At 39.6% G+C, this 21,294-nt stretch overlaps 1 protein-coding gene across 3 annotated transcripts in view; it reads right to left on the bottom strand.

The window, feature by feature from the left end:
• Positions 1-21,294, bottom strand: part of arhgap33 (Rho GTPase activating protein 33) — a 59,015-nt gene extending 37,721 nt beyond the window's left edge. The window contains exons 1-2 of one of the 3 annotated variants that reach the window (XM_066645170.1): positions 21,176-21,294; positions 1,718-1,786 (exon numbers count right to left, since the gene is read on the bottom strand). In XM_066645170.1, the coding sequence (XP_066501267.1) occupies positions 1,718-1,786; positions 21,176-21,194 (88 nt within the window). In that variant the 5' untranslated portion in view covers positions 21,195-21,294. Of the gene's footprint in view, positions 1-1,717; positions 1,787-18,794; positions 19,227-21,175 lie in introns of those variants that run through there. The other 2 variants (XM_066645177.1, XM_066645185.1) reach the window with 2 other exon arrangements.

Below are 21,294 nucleotides of genomic sequence, written 5' to 3'. Positions count from 1 at the left end.
GCTTCTCTATCAGTGATATATAATGATATATCTCTCTCTCTATATATATATAAATAAAATATAAAAATCAACTTAAACCACATTAAGATATTGATCAGAAAATATCAGATATCCCACTTCGCTGACTTTTCAGTCCTATCTTTTTTTTTTTTTTTAAGAAGAGGGCAACTGCAGACAAAACCCATCTGCATAGTTTGGATGTTCATGTTCTAGACAAGCTGCTCTAACAACCACCATCCACACCACACACACAGTCTCTCTCTCTCTCTCTCTCTCTCCTTGGCCCAAAAGACAAACAAGGGAACACTTTCATGCTAAATATATACACAAGATAAATCCTCTGATTGGAACTGAATGGACTACTGGATGTATTACTAAAAGAACAACTGTACATTCCAGAGGGATGACAGTACATTGCAGGAGCACAGACATACACATATACATAAATGCACAGAAACAACATACATGCACGTACACATATATATATGCATACACACACACACACACCACATGAGGACTGGACAATGTTGAGGAATATTTTGTATCATATGGTTGAAAGTTTAATTAATTTATTTATTTTATTCAAATTCTATTTGAATAAAAAGCAATTTTCTATCTCCAATTTTGTATATTATATGAATTCACATTAGATGACAAGATGTCAAACTGGACCTATAAACGCAGAACTCATAATCTAGCAGTCACACATTGAATTCAGCATTCAGGTGCGAGGCCTGAAAGATATGTGCCGATCTTCTTGAGGAAATAAAAGGCCTGGAGCTTTTAATTCACATTTTTAATGCATTTAATCAGTTTTGGTGAGAAAAGCCTAATCATATAATTCCCCTAAATCCATTCATCCAAACTAAAGATTACTTATACTCGATTGAGGAAGAAGTTAAATATGATGACAGTAATTTTATTAAAATCATTAATACAGACTCCGGTTACACAGCACACATAACACACACTATGACCAACACATGAAGACGACATGCACACCAACAAGCCACAGACACAGACAGAGCTGGGTTCAAATCCGGTCATTCAGCAAGTGAACCTGAATCAAAATCTCACTCCGTACATTACTGTTTAAATTAGATTTAATCACTTGTAACTTACTTTTTAAAAGAAACAGCAGTCCAAATGTAACCTCAGTAGAGTACAAATAATGTATTAAGTGTATGTACCATGAATATAATCATTCACTATTTATATTAACTACTTGTTTGATGTTTTTAGTTTCTCAACGTGTTTGGAAATGACACTGATACAATATGGCTTTCAACTTACATATATGCTGAGTTTAGCTTTGTTCATGGGATAACATTTAAAAAAACATGCACCCAGTACTGGCATTAATATTGATCCCATAAGCTTTATGGGTTGTCTCTATATATAATATGATTTTTTTTTTTTTAAATTAAGAGCGTAAGCATTCTCCAGTAAATTTTTAAATGTTACTGGTAGCATACATGTTTTAAATCTTATTTAGCATTTAGCAGCGTTACTACAGAATATCTGGTAATTGTCAGTGATTAACTAACAATAACACTGAAGTGCACTGTCAGTCATACAATAAAAATGCAGAGTACACGTCTAAAATTCAGTTCAGTTCAGTTGCTGGTGACCATGTGAAATCAGGCAGAGGAAATCAGGAGAGTTTTGAGCCCATTCTGCTGTTACAGAGCGCAGGTGAGGAGGGAAGGCCACTTACCAGACATGTCTGTCAGGCTCATTGATCGCATAAACATGGCACATTTCCGAACCCAGTGGGCTCCTGACACTTGGCACAAGAAAGGAAGAACAAATGCCATTTTAAATTTTGGCTCACAATTCACATGTAAGACAAAAAAAATCAACAGCAGAAGCTGTTGCCCCTTAAACAAATTCTTAATGAAGATGGGAATGAAGTTAGAGACATGAAATGCTGAGATGGCAGAGTGTCAAATGTTTATACAAATTATACAAAGCCCATTTCCAGAAAAGTTGTGGCATTTTGTAAAAAGCAATAAAAAACTAAATCTGTGATTTATTAATTCTCTTTTGTTTTAACTAAGAAAAGCACAAAGGAAAGATTTCCAGATGTCTGCAACACTCTCGAAACTGTTGGGACAGAGGCAAAATAGGAGTGAAAATAATATACAAAATACATCTGAATTTTAAAACATTACATAATATGCAAGTAAACTTCCACTGAAGACTTTTCACAATTTACTGTACATAATATGAAAAAGACTGAGGAAGTCCAGAGAAACCTCTGTGTAGGGCAACAACATTGAAGCACACTACCTTTGAGCCCTCAAACTGTCATGAGACCCTGATAAATATAAGCAAATGAGCTTGGAAGCACTTTGGTAGTCCACCACTACATTAAGAAATGCATTTTATATAAATATATATAAAATATTTGCTGTGGTCAGAGGAATCCAGGTTTCAGCTTATTTTCATAAAGTGTTCTCCATGCTAAATGTGCAAAAAGCCACTATGGTATGTCCCATGGTTTGGTGGTTGTAATAATGACCACGGCATTGGTGACTTACATATGTGAGAACCTTCACTGATGTGGAGGCCAGCACCGGGTTTTCAGAAAGACAAAGGCTGTCGTCAAGACAACACCTTATCCTGGGATGTCCATGGTTATTTCAGCCAGACAATGCCAGGCCTCATTTTGTACTCACTACAACAACATGGTTTCATAGACACAGAATGCATGTGCTTGACTAACCCGCCTGCAGTCCAGATCGGTCTCCTATGTCACAAAAAATAGAATCAGACAACTGCGACCATAAACTTCTGAGAAAGAATGCACAAACTTTAACAATCGATATCCTCAGTTCCCAAATGATTAAACAGTGTAAACAAATGGAAAGAAGACATTACAGTTGTAAATATGTTTCTGTCCCAACTGTTCTAGTGTGTTTTTCAGGCTTCAATTTTAGATCTGTTCATTATTTACAAAATATTATCATTTAATTTAGTGAAAACAAATTTCTTTTTTTGCACTTTTGTCAGCGCCAAGGGAATAAAATCAGAGATTTTTGCTTTTATGGCTTTTTCAAAATGTCCCAACTTTTCTGGAAATGGAATTTGTATTTACAATCCCATAATTTATCAATTTGTCTTTGTGGAATGAGTGACTGAGTGAGTTATAAGGCATAAAAAATATAATAAAAAAGTGAAATCAGTAAAAAGTTCACTTTAAAAGAATGGATTACTAAAAAATACACAACATACACAAGTTCCATAGACTTAAGCCTCAGTGCCAAACAAAAGAAGGAAACTTCAGACATTAAACATGTCATGCTGATGAGATAAGGGCAAAGTTATGTAAATTGGAGATATTTCAGTGAAACATTCTTGGACAACACAAAATTACAAAATTAACTAAATTTATTTGTTCTAGGTCTGGCACATTTGACATTCTTTCTTTTTATTATTTACAGTTTAATTAAATTCCTAAAATTTGCTGAAAATATTGTTTCCATTTTTTAAATATTTTCTCTGTTAAAATTTAGCATATTTTGACAAAGAAAACCAACTTGTGTAACTTGACCAGGGGTGTCCAAACTTTTGCATACACACAAAAAATAATAATACATTTAAAAATAAATAAATAAATATAAATAAAAATAAAATTCTTCATAATGTGAATGTTAAACACACATCATCCACAAAATTAAATTAATCCTCAATGTAAACACCATCTTCTCAAAATTTTTGTCCATTGACAAGAGTGAAGTAGATATGAATCATAGACTTTGAAAATGCATCATGAGGAACAAGCTAAGAGGAAATGTTCACAAATATGCAAACAGATCCAAAAATATCAACACACTGATAAGAAACTCCATACAAACAAATGCTTCAGTGGCAAAAGTGTGATAACAGACAGAAAAGTCAGTCATTTCAAATACACATAATAATAACAAATACTGGATTTCACTTAGTGGGAGTTGTTTTAAAATATAATGTAAATATTTTAAACAACATAAAGGAAATATACTAAACTAACATTTATTTTTCATAAATCAAGGGTAGTAACAGTTAATGTGTCCTGAGTGTGTGTCCAGAGAATTGATATAGTTTTTAACATATTGTGTATATAGTGTGAAGCAAATAAACTCTCTCTCTCTCTCTCTCTCTCTCTCTAAGAAGCATTTCTAACTTAGCTTTAAAATGGCGCTAGCCTGCCGCAAAGTCCAATAATAATTACAAGTTATTACAAACACAATGGAACAAATCTGGCTAATAATAAGCCACCCTGTTTGGTTATTTCAGAATGGAATGCTAGCTTAGCATTATCTGCCTGATAGCAAAACACTAGGACAGATAGCCTACAGTTGTAAACAAGTTCGGAAGCAAGAGAAAGAAAGGGGAAAGGGCAAGAGGCTAGAATTTTTTGGTATGGGAGTATTCCTCTACCATGGGAATGTGAGGGCAAGAAGGTGTTTTTGCAGCAAAGATTTCTGGTCTGTTGGAAACAGCAGCTAGCTCAGCTGTCCAAATATGATTTCTACATCAGAGACACTCCCAATCCACCCATTAGTCAAGACCCTGTCTCAAATCAAGCTCTTCTCTAGAGAACTAACAACTCTCCCACTGTTCCATACTGTAATAACTGCTTTTAAATATTGCATTTAGCTAATATAAGGAGCATTATTTGTGGCATAAACTGTAAAATAAAAAAACATGAAATATAAATGGCTATACAGGAGCTGGAAAAAAAAAGCTTAATTCACCATACAAAAGTGCTGGCTAGGGGCGTCTCAGGCCCCAGGCAAAACCACATTCTCTGGAGTGATGGAGCTCCATTCAGTTTTATTAGGCTGAGTTGGAGTGTCACAAGTAATCATACAACCCAAGTCCTTGACCTTACTAATACTCTGCAGGCTGAATGCTATGAAATGTTCCAACATCTAAAGTCTTCCCATTAGAGTAGGACATTTTCACAAATTTCTGGTCACACAGTGTTTCTACATGAGATACATAATAACTGCTGAAAAGTGTAGATAATGTAGAATAAAAAGTCTATAAGAGAATAGTGACTTAAGTGAAAACAGGAATAATGAATCGATGTTTTTGAAACTGGCCCATAAGGACCCCAGGTTGGTCTGCGTTTGTGGAATGTAAGCATGGTCCATCTGGTTATAGCTAAAGGCTGCCTTGAGGACCACTGTACCAGACCATCTCTAAATTTTCTGGAGGAAACTGAATCTTGCTTAGTGCTGTCCCAAAGCAGGCTGATGCAACAGTGTGGCCACTGACCTCAAGACAAGTGATTGTCGAGTTTACAAGGCAGCTGCATTGGAATAGCTGCCAAACACTTATATACACATAGTCCACTTGTGCTGTGACATCTTGGAGAGTAAATGGTCCTCAGGAACTCAGGATATTGTATGTTACAGGGCTGCATACAATCACATACCTTGTCTTAGTCAACATCTTTCTGAATGCTCCAGTTTACAGATGTTTATGCTTAACACAGCATTGGGCAGACATTATTATCCAGAGTGACTTACAGTTTTATATTACAATGACAGTGGTAGGCAAAAGCAGCATTAGGAGTCACACCCGTGGGCTCTTACTGGTATAGTATGGTATTATAGTACGGAGGGCAGTTGTGGACTTCGCTTCCACTACGCCAGCTGCTATATTGCCCCATAGGCGTCAGACATATCTCCTATTTTACTTAATTAATTTAAAACTTATCACCAGTTTTCATGTCACAAAGTACTTTAAATCACCTGCACAAACTGTAAACAGTTTATCTTAGCATTAGCTATTTAAGAAAAACAGTTTTCATCGGCGGCTGTGGACGTTTTGATGTTATCTGCGTCAATCTGACTAGGCGACATAACACTGAACCCTTGCACTAGGTAACCAACTCCCTCAAGCTGTGGGTTTCCATAGTAACCGTGCAGCATTTGTCTCGGCTGTGGGTCAGTCAGCTGTCGTTTGGCTTTGGAAGGATTGTGCTGATACAGAAGAGAGAGAGGCTGAATATAGCAGAGGCGTGCTGTCAAGGCCTCTAACATCATGTGTGCAGCATCTCTATAGTAACTGCGCAGGCTTTAGTCACAAGAGGCTGCAAGCATGCCGCTCTGTGTGTGCGTGAGAAAGAGAGAGAGAGAAAGCAAAGAGAGTCAAAAGAAAGACTCCTTATACCACAGTAGGTAGAGCCTACATTTGGAAATGAGCTCGTCTAGCCTGCGGGAAAAAGGAGCCAAATGACAGTGTATATGTAACACGTTGCATCACCATGTCTAGAGCCAAACTTATTCAAATATATTATATATCTCACATCACCATGTATTGACAGGCCAAGGCCTCTAACGGAATCCTCTCATTCAAATAACTATGTGGGAAATAAATAAAGCTTCTCTCACCATTTTGCCATTATCATTGTCATCATCATTATAATAATAAATTAAATATATGCTGATACTTCCAGGAAGATCCCTGTGTCCACGTCTACTTCTATTACTTACTATTATTATAATTACTACTACTATTACCTACTACTACTAATAGTAGTAGTAAAAAACCTATATTCTTCTAGCACATTTGAGCCCAAGTTTGAAGTGTATATAAAGTAATAGCACTTTAGAGCTGGGATTATAGAATAACCTTCTCTTTGGAAGGTAAAATATAGTAAATAATGCAAGATATCATATCATTATCACCCAGCAATTTTTTGTAAAGGAACAGCATACAAAACCCTTTTGCTATGATTTGCATTGAAGTAAATTAAATGAATTAATATTTTCTAAACTGGTTATAAATACATTTTACCATCACTGAGGGCTGTTATTTTAGTGTTGCTGGCCAGAGGCGTGATAAACATTGAACAACAATGCATTGATGTGACAGAAATTATACATAACGCTTTGTATCATGTCTACATTGGATAGCTATGTCACGTTTCTCTGTATGCAAACGAGCAGCGTAGTGCCGTACATGCCTGTAGGAGTGGAGAAAAGTGGGTCATGCACACACTACTGCTCCACACACACACACACACACAAACTTTCATGTCCTTCTGCCTTCCTTATTCTCAGCAGTGTCTAACTAACCCTGTCAGATCACCAGAGGAGAGTAGTGCTGACCTCTTCTACACACGGGACTGCAGCATCGTCTGACCTCACTAGCCTCTACTACGCCTCATCTTATCTCAGCACTGTTGGGAAATGAGTAAACGTATAGCTCAGGGCTTTAAAGTGGCCAGTTTAGTGCCGTAGTTTATGCTACACATAGTAAGCCTAATCGGATGTACTGATAATAGTCCATGTCCTGTAGACTCCACCTAAATCTGTCATATTTACCTTCAAATAGTAGCAAGTAATGTATATGAAAGTCACCATTTTTTTTAGATGAGGAATCTAATTGATTTGTAATACCTGAATAAAATAGTTTAGGTTCCATGTCTTGTACAGAATCTCTTACACATCCAAGCCCCTAGGAGTCAGTACAAAGACTTTTATTGTAATTTGATTTCAGTCAAAAATTCTGTACTTTGGATTTTTTAAACCACATCTTTGATGTGTAGATACAAGCAAACGTTTCAAAAATCAAAAGGTGACAGGTCACAGTCCAGTCCAGTAAAAATCAACACAGGTTTGGGGACTTTCACACAACAGTGACACTAAGAAAACGCAACAAGGCCTCCATAAAATGCCATAAAAACTGTCCCAATCAAACTGAAGACTGCTATTATAATTATAGTTTTCTCCCAGCAGGTGCCCCGAGTCTGACCCCAAAACAAGACAAAAGGACAGCAGCCAGATCACTCAGGCTGAAGAGGCATAGTCTATTGTCAATTGTCTTTTAGGAACAACGGCCTTGGTTCGGGTCGTAACTGACAAGCGCCTTTAAGTAACTCATGCTAAAAAACTGCAAGTAATCCTGTAGATTTATCAGGGGGAGGCATTCATTTTGGACACTGGTTGGAGTTAGTCAGTATTAAGTACTGTTAACTGGAGCGTTTATTCTAATTCTAGACGTTGGGTGCATAAAATGATTTTATAATGAATAATTATTGATCTGTCATTAGAGGCGTCACGGATGATAACTTGGGGCCCCAACAGCGGTAGTACGTGTTGGAATATCCTTGCTTTTACAAGACTTGGACAAAACTGTCGCTCTGGTCTTGAGTATACATTTGAAATATATCTGTATTTCAGTGTTGTGTTTAAACTGAAACTGGAAAATAAAATACATTTTGGAGTGATTTTGATGTTCTGTTTATAAAGATCACACAGAGCTCCTAAACAGCTTGTGGTCTCCAAACTGACCCAGGCTTTTTGACTCCTCCTGTTCTTAATTCTACCAACCTCAATTTTAAAATATTTTAGAAATCTCTCCTTGGCTTAAAGGCAAGGTTCATGATTTTAACCCAATATAATTTCTGAATAATTTAGTGAAAGATTCCTCACCATTTTCTAGATGTCTTTTTTCGGTCCAGTCTTGTGCACTGGAAAAAGTCCTGGTGTGGCTCAGGCACAAGTGAGAAATAGTTTCTGGAGGTGTTTGAAAAGCATGAAAAGCGGTAGAGACTTGGCTGTATTCCTGCTTCATAGCTAGGTACTGTCTTATTTTTGCTGTCTCAAACATTTTTGCTGGTAACAACAGCTTAGTTAAGTTTAAATAATTAAGATATCTGTATTTCTAAAATGTCACTCTGGCAATTGCACAAACTGTCAATCTCTACATCTTATAGTGAATTAGAGCTAGTAGCCTGCTAAAATTAATTCAGCTGACTCATTTCCCTTCAGTACTAGTCATAACATCACTGCTTCGTCAGACTTGGTTGTAACCCACGTCTATTAACACATTTTCATTGGCTGCACATGGCAGAGACAAACCCGTTATAGACAGGTGTTGGGCAAAATGCTTTTCATTTGTTTTCAAGGTCTTAAACAGCATACTTTCTCCTCCTGTCTGAAAAGGGGGAGCGGGCAAATGCACCCCACCCTGCAGTACTCCCCATTCTGATTCCTACCCTCAGGGGTGGAAGAATTGCTTCAAAGACTGCATTGGGTCTTTTCATGCACCAGAATGAAATGAATGGGTTGAATGATACAGTGCGGAAAGAGGGAGCTGTGAATGGTGCTTCGTAGGAGCACCGTGGGAGTAGGGAAGAGGGGCAACAAGTGGATGAACTTGTGGGAGTTCCAAATGCTTGCAGAGTGGGTAAAATATGTCATATTCTGGAGCAGGGGAGGTCTTTAGAGATTTCTTTCTAAGATCTTTAATTCAGGGAAAATCTACGATTTCACATAATTGTGATTGCAATAATAACAACTTTAAAATATATATAAAAACTGGCCAGTAGAAAAAATGTGCATTATATCTTGATTCAACCAACAGAAATATTAAAATGAAACTAAGAGCAATCACAGTAGCATATTGTAGCTATGATATCTTGACATTAATATTGCAAAAGCCAGAATTGCAATACTGATTTACAAATGATATAATTGCACAAGTCTTCACTGAATTTTCCAGTTAAATGACACAGGTAAAAACCAAACATAGCCGACCAACACAGGTTCATCCTTGCTTTGCCCTCTTTGGTTAAGAAAGTGTTCCTCTTTCTCCATCACCTTCACAAGAGTTGTGTAAATTTTCTGCTTTGTCCCTCAGCCTCCCACTGGCCTTCGACCTTTCATGGAACAAAGCAGGCCTTGGCCTTCCTATTGAGCTATGCATTCCCCAAGCCTCACAAAATAACCCCCCAGCTGACACTTCCCCAAGCCTCCTCTTTAAGGACCCACCCTTCCCCCCACATCTCTGAAGGCTCTCTTTCACCAATCCAATGCCATCCACTCCATAGCCCTGAACTTCTCACGACAGTCTCTGTGATGCAATTGAACACAAAACCCTAGGCAATGCTCACGAACGGGGAACAGAAACTCGGAGTGAGTCAGGCCGATTTTGGAGGAGGAGTGTGTAACAACTAAGGTCGCTGAGGTTGAATAATTCCAGGGTCAAATTTAGCATGGGCATTCCCGACGAGGGGCTCTTAGAGACTGGGCTCCCACAGTCGCATGACCCACAACCCAGTAGCCCCACCTCTTGCAGCCCCCCACTCCCCCTCCCAACTTAAAACACTCTCCTCCTTTCTATGGAGGAGCAGGAAAGACAGAGTGTCACAGACAGCATACTAAACACTCCCTCCATCCCAGCTGGGGCAACATGAGAGAAAGAGGGAGGAGGCAAAAGGGAGGGAAATGAGAGAGCGATGAAGGAATGATGGAAGAAACCCAAAGAAGCAGAGCTGAAGATGTTCGCTAAGCAAAAGGCAAAGTTTACGAAGCTGAAAGTCTGAAATCAAGTGACCAAGCAAGGGACGCAATAGAAAGACGAGAGAATGGCAGAGTGTTTTGGCAGAGAGTAGCAGGCTGACGTGGTGTTGGTGGAGTTACACAAACCATGGTGGCCACATGAGGTGGTGATCTGGATAGGAGTGCAACCAGCTGTTCTATAGGAGCAGCTCATGCTGAAAGCACAGCCTTTTTTTTTAATCTGCTTTGAAAGAAAAGGAAAATATGGCTGTGTCCCAATTGTGTACTACAGTCTAACTCTAAATGATTATCTCCCGCTCTCTCTCTCTTTTTTACTTACACAGTAGTTCTAAGACAATTATATATATTTAAACTAATGCCTTCTCAGTAAGCATGATGCTTGTATGAAGTTTATATATAATCACTGTAAATACATTCATTCATTCATTCATTTTCTGTAACCGCTTATTCAGGTTAGGGTCGCGCTGGGTTCTGAGCCTACCCAAAATCACTGGGCACAAGGCAGGAACACACCATGGAGGGGGCACTAGTCCTTCACAGGGCAACACACACACACACACACACACACACACCTATAAACACTTTTGAGTCGCCAATCCACCTACCAATGTGTGTTTTTGGACTGTGGGAGGAAACCGGAGCACCCGGAGGAAACTCACACAGACACATGGAGAACACACCACACTCCTCACAGACAGTAACCCGAAGGAAACCCACACAGACACAGGGAGAACACACCAAACTCCTCACAGACAGTCACCCGGAGGACATACAAACACCTAACAGACAGTCACTTGAGTCCACGGGATTTGAGCCCACAACCTTCAGGTCCCTGGAACTGTGTGACTGCGACACTACCTACTGCGCCACCGTGCTGCCCGCACAGCACATACAAATAGGTTTAGCACACAGTAAGTTTGAGTGAGTTTGAAGAATAATATTTTGTTCAGATTTTCCTTGATTGTATGAATTTGTTAAATCAACAGCACACATTGTTTAAAATCATTATTTATTAACCGCTAAAACTAGGTATGTCCCAGTTTATTGTTTGTTCTCAGTTAGCACTGTTAGCGTTTCCAGTTGGTAACAGCGCATTATGCAATATATTTTTTATATCCGAACACCATGGAAACACATCCACATACAGCAATTGGACAATACTGTGTGTATGAATGATTTAACAAGACACAAATAGATAGAAAGCACTGTACACTGTAAAACTGTACACTACTAATGTGTTTACAAACTGTTCACGTGTGGGCAGCCATCTTGGATTCTGAACTGGATTTGTGAGGCTCTCCCAACTTTGGTGGGGAGTTCAGGCTGAAATTTCAAATGGAACACACTGTTGGGTCCATCAGCAAATAAAATAGTGTATGAAAACACTGAACTGCTCTGCTAATTTGTGGAAAACTAATCACACTCACTTCCATGGAGGTGTACTTCCAAGCTACAACAAAACGCAAAATGTGCAAAAACTTGCTTATTAATTGTAGAGTATTCAGATTAATATGATACATATACGCTGCATCATATTCATGTTAGATATGATCCATGAACATATGGTATGGCAGACAGTGTAGGTGTATTACTGGGCCCAGGAGAAGCAACTCGTCCAAAAACACCAACATCGCTAATATTAAAAGTGAGGATTCCACACAGTTTGGTCCTGGGATTTTTTAAAGTCACGACCATTGTCTATCCTGAGTATATAACTTTCTGAACAGCACATCTATGCACAGGTAAATCTTGACGGTCTACATACCTAATGCAGAAGAAACTTTGAATGTGTGGGTTTGTGAGAAGCGTTGTCGTGGCAACACTGAGCTAAAGCCTCAGACTATGCTAAAACGCCATACAATTTTGAGTTTGTGTACACTGCTTTCTTTTTTTATAAGCTTGCTGATGCCTTCACATGTGTTTGGCCTCTGAAGCCTCCAGGATATGAATCATAATTCAAGAGGATCGAGCTGCTCTGACTCACTGCAGATAATCCACAAAATCTCACTAAATGAAAAGAATGGCCAGCAAATCAAGAAGAAAATGTGATATTTCAAGCCTCAAGAAGAACCCAATCTGATCCAGGAACAGTGGCCTATACTATCCATCGTCTGGTTCATGTTCCCTGTGAGACAGAGAGTGACTGGCAGCATTCACCATCAATAACCATGCCTTTACTGACAGATTTATGCCTCTCTCCAATGGAGTTGTTCTGCTCTCCCAAAATGAAATTACAATCTTGAATCTGAAATGTGCTCCTTCTTCATCAGAATAAAAACCATGATTCCACCTGAGGGGTACAGTGAGTCTGTGATACTGCCTGGATATTCAGGAGTATCACACTGGTGAAAATGATATTGGTAGATATTGGTATAAACAAAACATTAATGCATGGAAATATTTAGATAAGCTGTGTCTGCAAAACTCTAGCAGCACTGCCGTATCTGATCATCTCATTCTAGCGCAACACATGCTAACAAGTCACCAGTCACTATCACTGCAATGCTAGGAATGATCCTCCAACCAAATACTACCCCCACTCTGGTGGTTGTTGGGGGGGTACTTACTACTAAAAAACAGGGTTAAAGAGGGCTAATAAAGCATTCAGAGCTGTTTATGAACTACAGTCTTTAAATGCAGACCTATATAGAGAGCTAAGAGGCAAGTTACATGTTATGACTTACTGGTATATTTATGGTTCCAAAAGCGTGATTTATTTTATGATTTATTTATTTGAATACAAATTAATAACATGTTTGCTTTCAGCATAAATTTGTTAATAATTAACTTTAAATTTCATTGTATAATGGAAGTGTGGTGCACTTGAACACTCCATAAAAAGCTGAATCACTTCCTCAAGAGTCATAATCATAGTGAATCATTTTGAGGTCATAAATTTACACTGGTTTAATTTATCTGGTTTACTCATATAACCACGCCCTTCCCACCCCACATGGGGCAAGGTGCAGTCAGTCAGAGAGAGCTGATGAGGGTTGATGAGGCGTGAGTCTGGTTCATCAAGTAAATCTGCCCTTACTGTGGCCCGGGGGGACTGCCCCAAGACCCAAGCTCCCCAAAGCCAGTGCAGCTCAGCTGGGAAAGAGGTCAAATACACAGCTGAGACTACTAACAATACAAACTCTTGGCCAATTACTGAGGGATTAGGCCATAACAGATACTAGATTTAGGGCCTTATAAAATCTTTATGTTGTTAGGGCTCCATTAGATTCAGTTGTTATTTTTTATTTTCAGATGTTCATGTTTCTATGGGAGTATACATTTTACAGAAGCTACGATAATTAAGATGTACACAAGCATATCACTGCAGTACTGTGATTCAAGTACATCTTACCCAGACCAACAAATGATTTGAATCATATGACGTGCAGCATTACGAATCTGCCCAAGGACTCATACAGTGTGTCTGTTCAAGTTGGGAATACAATCCTAGGCTGTCATGTGGAGAATGAGGATTGTGAGTGATCCAGAATTCTTAAGGATCACACATCCTTGACTGCTGTTAGTGAGGCAACAACAGTGTTGCTCAATTTTATGTTTTCCAAGCTCACACCTGAGGCAACTCGTTGTGTCCTTCAGGTCTAACTAATGTTGCAATAAGTCGTTGCTGTAGAGTCTGTATTGTTCTTCTTTCTTCCGTCTCATTTTTCCCATGAGTGTCCAATCAACAGTTTTTTTTCTCCTTTCATTAATACATGACATTTTTGTTCTTGATTTTCAGTTACAGCACAGGTATCAGAACATTTTCCAGAATCACTGAATTTTAAAAGTGCTCATGTTTGTGAGAACACAACCTATTTAGTTATAGACTACTCCCTGCATATATAGCGATTTTTCATTTAGCACATATATATATTCTTCATATTTCTAAACATCATAGACCTTCTTTCTGGGCATGGTTGATTGTACCATCTTTTTTGGAGAAGAGACATGAGAACCGCTGTTTTGGGCACACCCAGGATCCCGTTTCCCCAAAAGCATCCCGGCATTTTTGTGATCCTAATTGTCAGAGACAGTGCTCAAAGTGAAAGTCCCAAATCTCTGGATGATCTTTGCGATATGGTGCATTTGGGCGAAGTCTGCCTGGATTGTAATAGATGGCTGTTATAAAGTTCAGGCAATGGGAGTGCACCAATTCCCAGCATGTTTAGGAGCTGAAATATGGCCAGCCAACTTCATAGAGAGCGTAATAGGACAAAAAGTGGCCTTGTCATTTTTGTGGACACAAGCAGGAGTGAACAGCCTTTGTAGTTTACCAGGGTCAGGAGGGGGTGCAATCAAGAGAAAAAAAATGGCTCTGAAGGAGAAGACCCTGCCAGTAAACAGGAAACCGGAGAGATAAAATGATGGAGATGAAGGCTTGGGGGCATACTGCAACCCCATGTACTTGCACTCTCATTCTGCCACTCTCACTTCACTTAGCATTCAGGAGTTCTTTATATAATTGCAATAAACCAAGCAGCCATAGCCGAGGAAGAGGAAGGGGTTACGTAACATATGATTCCGACACAAATGGCATGTTTTCTGAGGTTACACACTCATATGTACTGGCCTTTCCGAGTCGTCTTTACTTCAGGGTGAATAGAAGCCTCCACCATAACTGTTTGTATCCTACTACACCACTAGATTTAAACTAAAGCCATATTTCAAAGCAGGGGCCATTGTTGTGACTGATCCCCAATTACCCTAATTATCAACAGCAGGCCACGGAAATACTCAGTAAAATGTGAACTGGTAAAATAAACCTCTGACATCGAAAACACCCTATATTTGAAAAGGACCAGAAAATGAGCAGAAAATTGCTATTCTTTAACAAACCAACAAAGTAGGCCTACTTTTCCTGTAGTCGAATTGGCCTTTGTTAAGCGCACAAAGATTAATAGGGTACTTAGCAAAGTATTAGAGTCAGGGCCGTATTGATCCTCACTCGACTGACTGCCAACTACAAGAAAAGGGAGCCAAAATAGCACTCAAAATAGCCTCACACCTCTTTGACAAACCGGACCTAGGACAGCTTACAAACCCACATGGCCAGCCTCACCTCTTGCTCTAACAGAACCATGATGCTGTGCTGGTAATTAAACACCTTGATCGCCCACTGCTGCTCTATGACGGCACACAAATCATCTTTAGGAAGCCTGACGGAAATTAACAATGTCCTGCAGGGACCAGATCTGAAGTAGGTATGAGATGACTACAGCAAACTAAAGGACAGTACAAGTTCAGTGACGCCAACTAACACAGTCTAATCTCAAGTTCCCCAGGATATTTGAACGCAGAGATCAACAATGATCCGAGTCAGAATTAGTAAAATTATCAGGTAATATCATGAAAAAATTATATAATAATAACAACTTGTCCAGTAAATGTCCTTATTAATGTGTGCATCTGGACCCCACTGATTCATAAACTGTAAAAGATGATCAACGAGTTTTTTGGGCCTGCATAAGTCAAGTAAACACGGGGAAAAAAACAAGTAGTTCTGGTTTTGTACTGCTTCTTATGTAGAGTGCAGGCAACTCAGAAATGCCCCGCCTCCTCGTCTGTGTCTCTCCAATCACAGTGCTGACCTGCGTCTACGTGAAAACACAAGGACTAGGTTAAAAGGACAAAAACAACACAAAAGAGTGAAAGTAATTGCACTGATTAAATACTGAGATCAAGAACGGTCCCTGCTCCTCACTCCGGGGTTTTTAAGTTGAAATGACACAAAAGAAAAGTACCTTGAAGCATGTTAATGACAAAGACTAACCTCTCCCTCAAGGCCCACATAGTAAACCTGAAACTCTCTTTTGGACCAACCATGAGAGAAAATGATTTATTACAAAATATGAAAGTAAAACAGGAAGAGGACACCCATCAACAAAATTGATAGACAATCTGAAAAATTGCAAACAAATCATAATAATAATAATAATGTGCAACTATTTGTCATTTTTTAACACATCTGTGGCAGTAAAAACACACACACACTAGGGGTTGTGAACACACACCCAGAGTGGCGGGCATCCATCCCCGGCGCCCGGGGAGCAGTTGTGGGTTCGGTGCCTTGCTCAAGGGCCCCTGAGCCGTGGATTGAGGGAGGAGGACCGTGCTGTTCCTTCACTCCCACCACCCTAGATTATAATCTGCCTAAAATAAACTATACTCAGACATAAGAATCTCCAACACACTTGTCAGCACAGAGGATCTAATTCCACTAGCAAAAACAGTGATACGCTGGAACAATGCCTCAACATCATGCGACAACAAACCTGTCTGAAGGAGTAAAGAGCAGAGGTGAAAGAATAGTTGCTTAGTATCTGGTTGCCAATAAACACTGTAGTGCTAAGACCCCTTTAATTACCTGAAAGTGTTGGAAATGACAGCTTCTCCACCACAAGATCCTTTGTGTTATGAGGACGTTCACATCAGCAGAGAGGCTAATTATTGGGTTATGAAAACTTGTATCTAATGACTTTAGCAACGACCTTAAGCCTGTGCTGTACAACAATCACTTAAGTTTCTAATGTATGAAGTATATATACTGTAACAAACCATTGCTGAAATAGCACAAACACACACACTGTGCCATTCCTTGTCATAGGCACGTTGCTTTATGACCTGTCCAGGTGTTCCTGCTTTGTGCCCAATGATTCTGGGTAAGCTCCAGACCCCCTGCAACCATGATCAGGACGGAGCACTTACAGAATATGAATGAATGAATTAATCCTTATGTATATGCTCACACAGTAGCCGACGTTTAGAAACTATGCTCAAGGTTTAAACACCGGAAGAGAAAAAGTCACTAACAGCAGTCTAGGGCGAAGAATATGCAAGGGGTCTTGACAACCACATAGTGGGAGTCAGTCTAAAGACCGCTCCCAGGCTCTGCTGACTCAGTGAGCACTCCTGGGCTAGCTGCGCTTTCCCACGCATGCTTGACCGGACTGAGTGGGATTGTCATGTAGGCCAATACATATCCAGTGAAACCGGCTGCTCTGCTTTGCCTGTGCAAACCATTCCCAGAGCAAACACTCGTCCCAACTTGGACCCTTTCCCGGAGCGTTCGCCTACCTAGGAACAGCAAAGCAAATTGATCCCAATCACAAGCCACCCGTGGTGACACAGTGTTGTGCATTTGGTGGAGCAATAGACTCAAACAAGGGGTAACTTCTTAAAAGCAATGATAACAATGACCAACGGCAACCTTCAGGCCTGTGGAGATTTACGGTTTGGCTAGGGCTTTGTTCTTACTAGAGATGGATGGTTTTATTATCAGAGCAGCATAAACAATGAGCATGGATGGGCAAGGAAAGCAGGCTCGGAAGTGGGCAAAAATCTGCAAACAGACACCAAAATCTCTGGCAAGCAGTCAAAGACACCAACTTTCAATAAGCAGCGTTGTGTGTAAAGGATCTACGGGAATTTACACTACAGTTACTATATCAGTTTAGATATGAGAGATAAAAGTGAAAATAAACAGGACGTGTCAAATTTGAATCTCAAAATGTTATTAAATAAATCACAGAAAAAAATGGGACTCCTACAAATTTATCCAAATTTTAAAAAATGTATCAAATTAAACTACAAAAAAATTACATATTAAATTTCCACGTTTGCTTCAGATATGATTCAAACATTAACTGTTTCTAGCCATCCTTCTATCCTTCTGCTGTGAGATGATGACGACTTTATTCAGAAAATGACGTGGAGCTGTCGAGAAACCCACAGGAACTAGAAAACAGGTAAAAAACAAAGAAATGGCTGTTTTCTCAGAACAATGGACCGACCACCCCAGAGCTCAGACCTCTACATCATTGAAACGCATTCAGGATTTGGGTTTGTACTCTTCATGAAGCAGAACACACAACCAACTTCTAACACTGAACTTTGGAGATGTGCAATAATCATCACAGGCGGGTTTCTTCCGTCAAGATTAAGATGGAAGCCTTAATAAAAGGAAAAGCTGGAAATGCTGTAAAGTAAACATGGTGGTAATGAAAGAAATGGGGGTGGACTGGCGTTTGTAGATCCGTTTAGTAAGATCCATCATTCTGAACGGGCAGTAAGTGAACAATGCACACACACACACAACACTCATGCATGTGTGTGTAGGGAGGGGCACAAACCGGAGATCATCGCCTGGGGTTTGCCTTCATTATCCCATAAGGAGGACAATAGCATTTTGTCAGAAGCCACTGACAGCCAGAGAGTAAGTGTTAGGAACTCACCACATGCATTAACATACAATATTAAGTGTAGAGTCAAACCGAGACCGTGTGTAAAAGCCACGGACAAGCAGCTATGCAAAAGAACTAGCACTAAAATACAAGTTTTATCCCCTTAAACATAAACAACAAAATAATCATCAGCTCACGACTCTGTATCCATTGTGCGCGTTCATAATGTGCACCGAGATCCAACAAAATGGTCAAAAACACACAAGAGGCGAAAATGGCTGTGTTTCTAACATGAACATGAACTTACCACCATTCCGTCCGTTTTCAGATCGGATTCCCAGGGTTTGCTTTTGGCTGAGGCTCCTCGATTCGCTCCCCGAGCTCCCTCTTCTTTGGCCGGCCACATTAATCAACCTTCTCCCCTTACATGATGAAGAGTGGAGGGAACTTGCTCTGATATAGCGAGCTCATCTCCCCACACACACACTCACACAAGACTCAACGCTATTTAGAAGAGAAGGGAGGAGGAGTGGGAGGAGGATGAGGAAGGGAGGAAGGCGAGACCCGACGCTGGTTCGAGGCTTCAACACGACATCCTAATGTCCAGCTTCTCAAAAACGAGCCCCCGTACACGCCAGTGGCCACAGAAACCCAAACGATTCAAATGAATCAGTCCGTTCCCGCTCCGTGTCTTACCATGCTTTCACTCCTCTCGTTGGTTTCAGCCCATGTGTGTGTGTGTATGTGCTCTCATCTTATCCACGACATCTACACCACTCAGCTCTGGGAGTCGATCCCCCTTCCCGAGGAATCGACTCTGCGTTTCCAAAGCGTTCAAAAACGGATAGTCGATTCCCTAGCTTTGGAGCAGCGCAGAGATGTTCTGCTGTGTACACTCAGCAATAAAAAGGGTTCTGCATAGTACTGACAATAGGTTATATATCATTCTATAAAGGTTTTCATTACAGCAATGAATATGGGTTCGGTATAGTAACAAAAAGGGTTCTTTCACAAGCATCAAAGCCCATTTTGAAGAAGAAGAAGATGAATCTGTCTAGGATCTATGATTTTTCAGAAAACCGTTGGAACAGCATAGTGGGTAACTGCTCCTGGCCACACAAAAACAGTGCTGTATTGATTTTAATGGGTGTGTTTTGTTTTTTTTCTACATTGACTCTTGCTCGTATCACTTGCAGTTAGGACACTGGTATGCTGCAATATTCTGCATTTAAAACATAATGAAACTGTAACAAACCATGGATAAGTTCAATTTAAGATTAACAGCAGGGTTTCCACTGAAGAAAAAAAACACTAACCATGGAATGCATTTTGCATTAAATAGTTAAATTAAAATAATTTGTTTTTAAACTAGATTTAAAGCAATACAGCATATACAATGTAAATAAATGTCATGGTAACCAACATTCGATAGAAGATATTAGTGCATGGTGTCCAAATACCATCATATGTGTGGAGTATTACGAATATCCTTGTTTACTTATTGTTATTATTGCCATATGGGCCAGTCAAACACTGCTGTCAGAATGAAGATCCAGAGGTGTCGGTTCTTTATATGAGCGGACCTAATTGATATGACTCACTAAAAAGAGTCGAAGTGTCCAGCAATATCATCCTCCAATGAGCGGCAAACTGGGAGCAAAGCTAAAAAAAAAAGACCTCTTACAGTGGGGAGCGGGGTCTAAGACTAACTCAGCCTCAGTGACAGAGACAACATACTATCACAAACACAATACAAAACACAAAATCAGTCAATACACCCAGACACAGTATGGTCTGGGATTCAAACACGTAATGCTGTCTTTGGTTCAATATCGCCAAACATTCCTCCTTCCTCCCCCCATTTTGTCAGAGTGGTCTGTCCCACTGAGAAGCCCGGGCGGACAAAAGAGATCCAGGAGCGCGCGCCTCTTCAGCACGAGGCGGAGGCAGAGCAACGGCAAAGGGAGTGAATCACTTTCATGAACCGACTCTTTAAAAACAAAACAAAAAAATAATAATAATTGATACAGTTCTGTAATACACAGGGCTCCAGCTACAGCCGAGAGCAGATGTTTAAACACCCCAGGTCCATTGGCAGATTTTGTTGATTTTCCACCCTTAAATTGTGGCTTGTTTCATATGCTGAGTAGAACATATTGGGCTTTAATATATCAATTTATTTTTTTCCCTATATAAATAGAGTCAGAAAGAATGTTTAGAGTTCTGCTGAAAAAAAACAAGCATATTTCGTTTAATGCTGGTTTAGCTAGTGCTACATATTTTACGTTTTTATAACTGCCCCTGGTGATAAACCTACAAGCAACGATTGAAATCAATAGGTGCACCAAAAGGTAGATAAATTTACTAATTTTACGGGCCATACAAACTGTATTTCCAATAATCACTGCAAATTTAAATAAATACATTAAAAAAGTCGAAACTTCTCACGTGAATACGACGGCGTTTGGAATTATTTTTTATGTTTGACACAATTACAATTACACTTATTTAACTGGTACTAAAATTGTGCTAAAACACAAATATGTAAAATAAACAACAAACTACACAAAGATTAAAATACGGTGTAAATACGAGCTGTAAAGTTGAGTTGAGTGTAACCTTGAGAGACAGAGAGTAATGGAAAAAATCGCTAAAGGACATTTTAAAAACAGTTGATTGAGATCATACCAGTTCCGGTCCTCCGCATTCTGCAGGGTTTTCTCTCTGTCCAGTTAAAGTGGTCAAAAAGAGATCTGTTAGATTATAAAGCCTCGCGTTAAGCGACGTGTCTTGTGAAATTAGGAAAT

The sequence above is a fragment of the Hoplias malabaricus genome, chromosome 1 (genome assembly GCF_029633855.1).
Source record: "Hoplias malabaricus isolate fHopMal1 chromosome 1, fHopMal1.hap1, whole genome shotgun sequence".
Taxonomy (NCBI): domain Eukaryota; kingdom Metazoa; phylum Chordata; class Actinopteri; order Characiformes; family Erythrinidae; genus Hoplias; species Hoplias malabaricus.
The sequence above is the reverse complement of the archived record's forward strand: the minus strand, read 5'-3'. Positions and strand labels throughout refer to the sequence as shown.